Source organism: Leuresthes tenuis, unplaced genomic scaffold, assembly GCF_036924035.1.
Source record: "Leuresthes tenuis unplaced genomic scaffold, fLeuTen1.0.hap1 SCAF_24, whole genome shotgun sequence".
Classification (NCBI taxonomy): domain Eukaryota; kingdom Metazoa; phylum Chordata; class Actinopteri; order Atheriniformes; family Atherinopsidae; genus Leuresthes; species Leuresthes tenuis.
Window position 1 is genome coordinate 4,108,629 of NW_027325378.1, and position 6,650 is coordinate 4,115,278.

General features: G+C 40.5%; 1 protein-coding gene across 1 annotated transcript; it reads left to right on the plus strand.

The window, feature by feature from the left end:
• The first annotated feature begins 814 nt into the window (after positions 1-814).
• Positions 815-6,004, plus strand: LOC140284470 (uncharacterized). The gene is made up of 10 exons (XM_072378336.1): positions 815-882; positions 2,023-2,126; positions 2,217-2,304; positions 2,556-2,630; positions 2,723-2,788; positions 2,878-2,991; positions 3,093-3,221; positions 3,321-3,398; positions 5,062-5,187; positions 5,270-6,004. The coding sequence occupies exons 1-10, from the start codon at positions 880-882 to the stop codon at positions 5,399-5,401; spliced, it is 915 nt and encodes a 304-aa protein (XP_072234437.1). The 5' UTR covers positions 815-879; the 3' UTR covers positions 5,402-6,004.
• The last annotated feature ends 646 nt before the right edge of the window (positions 6,005-6,650 follow it).

Sequence of the window (6,650 nt, forward strand, 5' to 3'; positions counted from 1 at the left end):
GTTGACACACAGGGTGCTACTGCAGGCAGCCCACTGTAAAAAAAAAAGAAAGCACGACTTCTACATGCTGATTTAAGCAAATATCTTGGTCTTACACCGTTTTTAATTAGTTGTTGATTAAAGGATTAATCTGAATCTTCACTAGATTACTTTTAATTTCACAATTTGTCATTTAAGTCTCTAGCAAGAGTGCTACAAAGACTTTTTATGAAGATGCACCACTTCATCAAACATATAAAGTTATATTGTATCATTCAGTGTATATTTCCTGTCTTATTAGATATGCCAACATACTCACTGAAAGAGGTATTTCTGTTTTTGCTTCATTGTATAAATATCCCTTATGATTAATGATCATCAGTTGTATTTAAAAGCTGAGTTTTTCAGTAACTGTTACAGTTTTAGATGTGAAGTTGAGAGATGACAGCCACCTGTATACAGCGTCATTCCTACGCGTTTTAAGTTTTTAACGTGGAATTTGAAAGCACACAACACGCAAAAAGTAGAGTGGGGGACATCGTCTCGAAAAACCGCAAGACTTGTGCTGTAGTGTGTGATTTATTTCTATTTCTATTTCTTTTTTGCAGTGTAGAGGCAGATTTTTCTCTTAGTCATCGATTCGTACTGTAAACACGTCTTTAATTACCGCACGAGCTGTTGATCAAGTGCTTGTACTTTCCTTTCCTTCGACAAAAACCGTCAGAGGCGCTCGTGTGACTACGCGAGGGAATCCCGGCGGCTGATTGGACAGCGCTGGTTTAATGACGTCACAGGGGGTCCTCCTCACAGCTTAAATCAGCTCAGCAGCGGGTTAGAGATTCACCACACGGCTCCTGTAAAGCGACCTGCGCCACTTGAAAAACGTTTCGGAGTTACAGTATGGTGAGTTCGTTCACTTTAACGTTAACTTTTGTGATTTTAACGTTTAGAACAAATAGAAAGAATTCATAAAGCTGATTTTCTACATATTTGGCTGACACATAGCGGCAGCAATACTTTCCAATTAGTTTGAGACGGGTTTTCATGTCCATTCTAATACCTCCAATAAGTTAAAAAGGAGACAAAAGTCACTTTAAAGACTAGTTTTTACTCTTTTTTATCGTTTAATGAAGATATTTAACATCTTACACTACGCAGCTTTTGGTTTTTAGGTGATCACTTCTCACAAACGTGAGGAGGTGAGATAAATTACACATGTGGGTTTGTCACTTATAGCAAACTCAGCTCTCTGCGTCAGCAGCACACCTCCATGATGTGCCAACACAATTCCAGGGCCGCTAACAGTGGTTATTTGAATTGTATATGACTAATTGTATAATAATCTCTCAACCTAAAAAGGTTGAAGTGGGTATGGGACTCAGATGAGTCAGTCTCTCTTAATTGTTGTGATTCATGTGTTTTCCTACGTTCTGGCTTTCCATTAGGTGGTCTTCAGTTTAATTCTTGCTTTATGTTGTAGAGTTTTGCCTCCTTTGTGTATGCAGTACTGTATTTCACTTGGTTCATTTGCTGGTTAGCGCTCACCTATCTTCAGTATGTTTACCCCTGGATTTCAGTTGTTCCTTGTTGGATCGTTCTGTCAGGGTCAGCGGAGCAGCAAAACCCATTTACAAACTATGGAGAGATGAGGCCCAGCTAGCGGATGGTCTTGAAGCTTTTATTAATCCCAAAAGACACAGACACAGAACATTGAGAAAATACAAACTGAGAAAAATGCAGGAAACCAGAAACATGACGCATGAAATGTGGAATGATCAGACAAATAAAGGAAAACTGAAATAAAATTATCTGTTTTAGGCTGAGGAATGGCTTCTATGCTACATCATTTGTCCAAATATAGGTTTTATTTGTGAGACCCAAAGTGTGCGTGCACAAGGCTCAGTTTTCTTGGCTATTACAAGAGTTGACTATAGAGGTTATTACTTTTTTGGGTCACAACACACAAATGTTGAGAAACACCTCTCCAGACTAAGATTTTTAAATGACAGTTATTAAAGTGAATGTTATCCTCTATGTTTTCAGTCCCTGCATAAGAGCTCAATGGACAGGCCGCCTGTGAAGACGCCACAGGCCGCAGATATTAAACAGACCCACAGACTGTATCCATCACTGCCGACGATAAACAGGTGAGACCCATCACATCACCAAGGGCTCCTTTTGGGTCATCAATCAAACTGTTTTTTTAATGGTTTTGCGCTCAAACCACATGATTTCAGGTATGAGTTCTGTTTGCCGGTTGGCTCCACCGGAGAAAAACTCCAATCAGCTGCAGAGTTTCGTCCCCGTCTGCTGGAAGACACACAGGTTGGTGATTTCAACAGATGCCTCATTTTAATGCTTTTTCTGCGTTGTGATTCCCTGACCACAAAGAAACAACATTGCTCTTAGAGTTACCGCAACAGTGTACAGCAAAACTTCCAAAAATGTGTAAAAGGAAGTCAGTGGATGTGGTGCAGTTGCATAACTGCCCGGCCTGTCACAGGCATTTGGCTGCTTATGGATGCAATTCATGCTACATTTTAATGGTTCCTCTTTTTCTCTTTTGGGTGCTTCAGTCAGAGGAGGTTTGTAATAGCAGTGATATCAGCATGAAAGCACAGATTCTCATCATGGAGGAGCAGAGGAAAGAGGTGAGCATATTTCAGAACTGAGATTTATCAACACGTGTGCACTTTCATTACGAGCCACACTCATGTCCGTTTTACTCATGTCTTTTACTCAGCTTCTCTCTATTAATAAGAAATGGGCAAAAGAGTACAGGACCATGTCTCAGTATTACAAGGAGAAGGTAAGAAAGACTAATTCTACCTCTCAGATCTTTTCTTATGGTTTTACGTAGATGTCCATGAAGTGACCTTTTCTTTTCCTGATTCCCAGATCAGAGTTTTAAAAGCATTACAGCACCACGATCACTCTGAGGAAGAGACAAGTGACGAGGGAGAGAAGCTCAATACACCATGTGAACAGCTAAAAGTGAAGACAGACACTCTGGTAATTGCAAAAGACACATTTTTCAGACATTTCCGTGGATTTGATCATTTGACTTCGGAACTCATGGTTTCCTCTTTGGAATTTTTGATCTTTTTTCACAGACTAGAGAAGGTGAGGTCACCTCGGAGTTGCTGACAGCAGAGAAAGAAGCCAAAGAGCTGCGATTGCAGAACAGCACTCTGACGCGCAGGGGGCAGCATCAGCACGAGGAGATCCAGCGACTCAACAAGGTGAGGCTGCTGCTGCTGCTGCAAACACAGACCTTGCTTCAAGTTCGACACACTTCTGTGTTCGAGGCTCATAACAGCAGCAATGATGTGCTTGTGCAGGCTTTGGAGGAGGCTCTTCAGACATCTCAGCCCCTCGGTGGGAGCAGTGAAACACGACAAGACATCTGGAAACATCAGGTAAGTTTTCACCAGCAACAGCGGCTTGAATTTTGGGGGAATTTCCTAAAAAGAACCCCCAAAACTTTTGAAGATGTGGAAAAAAAAAGAAAGCGTGAACCCGTCAGGTGCAACATGACAGAGAGTGAGTCATATATAGACTACATGAAAAGATCACACACGACTGAGTTCAAGATACTGAAACTGTTTCCAAAACAGTCGGACCTTTGTGAAAAATATGAAAAAAAAAACAATTAAATGATTTATAAATGATTTCAACCCCCCTTTTTTTTTAAAAAGAAAAGAAAACTCAACTAATTAGGCTAACAGGCAACAAACTGGTTACATATGTGTATGAAAAGAGCCCCTTAAAGAGGCAGAGTCTCTGAGAAGTGAAGATGCTGAGGGTTGCATCACTCTTGAAAGACTGTGTTGGCAAATTTGAACAATTCTACATTTGAATATTTAAGAATTTGGGGATTTCAACATCTGCATTGCAAAACATCAAAAGTTTCGGAGAATCCAGAAAAATCTGCATAACGAACACAAGTGAAAACCACAACAGAGTGGTTCAGCTTCTTTGGTTCTCAGGAAGCGCGGTGTTAACAACAGGCGTGGTTTTGTACTGGAGAGCTCTCAATGACGAAACCTTCGTCAGTATTTTAGACACATGAAAATCAAAATGAGTAAACTATGTATTCTATAAGATCGACACCTAAACATGAACATCAAGTGGAACCCTAACTATGGACTTTCAATGTCCTCAACAATTTGTGGGTGAAGGCACAGTAGAACGGTGGAAAAGCTCTACGACTTCTGAAACTTTGTGCAGGACGAGTCTTCAATCCTTGCTCTTGCACAGAAGTGTTCATTATCACAGAGATCTGTAGGTTTGTGCCTCCCGCCGTCTTCTCCTTCCTCTTCAAAAGCGTTGTGACCAAGTCAGGGTGAGCTTGTATTTCCATTTCCACACAGGATTTTGATTTGTTGACTAGATTCAATGATGTCTTGGTCAGAAACAGACTAATGAACCTTAACAGGGACGAGGTGAAGTGGAAAGCTTTTCTGTGCTCTGACTTTTCTGTAAAACTTCTGAATGCCAGGTCCTCCAGGACAGGCTACAGAGGAAGGGGCCCATCCATTGTTATCAGCACACGGCTGAAATGTGGCGGTGCATTAATGCACAAGGCGTGATTAATCTGTGATGATAGATGAAAGTTTCAGAGCAGCGTTTGTTGTCTTATTCTTATTCTTATTTCAGCAAGACAATGTCAAACCAAACTCTGGACATGTTAACAACATTTGTTTCTGTTGTAAAAGACTGCGTCTGTCGGCCTCTGGAAACATTTGGATCATTATGAGATGAATAATAGAAGAAAAGAGGCTTCTTACTGCTGACAGGATGGTGGAAACCTTTCACTTTGAAAACAGATGTTGGTCTCCTTGTTTCTTAAACACATAGATGGTGTTTTTAAAGAGAAGATGTGCTTTCCCTTGTCTCAAAATGAGCATGGCCTTGTGTTTTAACAGCACAACTGTCTTTATACAAAGCTAAACTGGCCGAGCATTGTTCCCACCAGAGTTGTGAACCAAAAGATGTGAAAGCTGTGGGTTTAATGAGACCCAATGCTCTCATATTTCCACTTTTGTCCTCACGTTGTGTTTCTTTGTCATTCTTCTTCAGGCTGATGTCTACAAGGAAGACTTTTTGAGAGAGCGCAAAGACAGGGAGATGCTGAAGGACAAGTATCTGGAACTGGAGAAAAGGTTCAAAAAGGTTCGGGATGAGCTGCGTGTCCTCAAATCTCAGGTACATTTAAAGATTTTTGCGCCTGTTCTTTTCCACATTCAGTGAGGCAGACTTATTTACGCTGTGCATGTGTTCTTCTCAGGTGACATTGACTCAACCAGAGCACCGCTGTTCCTGCACAAATCGAGCCAAATGTCCGAACTGGAAAGTCCACTCAGTTGACCAGCAGCACAAACAGCTACAAAGATGCTTCAACATGGACAGCAAACAGTGAAACTCACCAGCCACCTCAGTGTTTAAGTGATAATATTTAGAGCACTTTACTGCAAGTCTTCAACACGAGACAATGACAGTTTATGAGACAACGTCTGGGAGGATTGTCTGCTGCAGCTTCAGGTGCTTGAAGAGATGTCAATTACTGCATTGCCAAAACACTAGATGTGGATTGTATCGATACAAGCTGCAAACAGACAGGTTTTTACTGTTAACAGTACCTGTAACAACAGTATTTCTTCAACAAAAGGAGGACTGAAGCATCCCTATCATGTTCTGCTTTGATAATATGTGAGGAAAAACCTAAATCAAGCCTTTTTCTGACTTCTTATACACTATTTTACCTGAGTGGTTCTCAGCCACTCTCAGGACAGGAAGAATGATGCATCTGATATGTTTCCTGGAACAGTCATTTTGGTGCAGGTTGATACATTTGCACCTGAAGGCCGTAAAGGAAGAAGAAATGTGTTCTAGGAGAAGAAGAAAGCAAATATAGAAACATTTATTTCGTAGAGTATATTTAAATGATTGTATGTCATGCATTTGCTCCTGGTTCATGTTTATTTATAAAGAGAATAAACCACAGAATGACATGTTGTTTGTTTTGTTTGTACAGCTTCACAGACATTCAGATGTATATTAAGAAATTGATCTCTTTGCATCTCACTCACTGGATTTCTATTGATATATTTATCCCTGATGAACACAGATCTGCTGTTTTATATTTATCAGTGGGCTTATCTTATTTCTTGAACATTATAGAGAGACGAGGCAAGCGCATTGCTGTAGGATACTCAGTATATAATCCAAAGAAACTAGTTCATTTTGAGTGGAAGACAAAGAAAAAGAAAAGAAAATGTCTTGTTGCCGTTGATTTCTGAAAGAGTTCTGATTATCATTGCGTCAGTATATGTTGGTAATTTGGACACAGCCAGTGGATCTCTGGTGTTGTGAGCTCCCTGTGGTGCAGCTCCACTCCTGGTGACTGTTTTGTGGAACGTGGCCTCAACCTGTTAGGAAATAAAAGATTTTATCCTGAAAATGACTAAATGTAAACATTCCCACCGGACTTATTAACACGGCAGATCGGCCAGTTATAGTAACAAAGCTCAGATTAAGTACTAAAACCAACCCACTGGTCCAAACTCCCGGTTCTGAAAGCATATTTATCTCCAGAATTTATTTCAAAAGAACCAGAAAGTCACCTGGTAAATTTTGGGGTAACTGGATACAAACTGGATAATCATCCC

Coding starts and splice junctions, on each gene's coding strand:
- LOC140284470 (XM_072378336.1), top strand. Junction 2,631..2,722: donor TGGAGGAGCAGAGGAAAGAG/GTGAGCATATTT, acceptor TCTTTTACTCAG/CTTCTCTCTATTAATAAGAA. Junction 3,222..3,320: donor AGATCCAGCGACTCAACAAG/GTGAGGCTGCTG, acceptor GTGCTTGTGCAG/GCTTTGGAGGAGGCTCTTCA.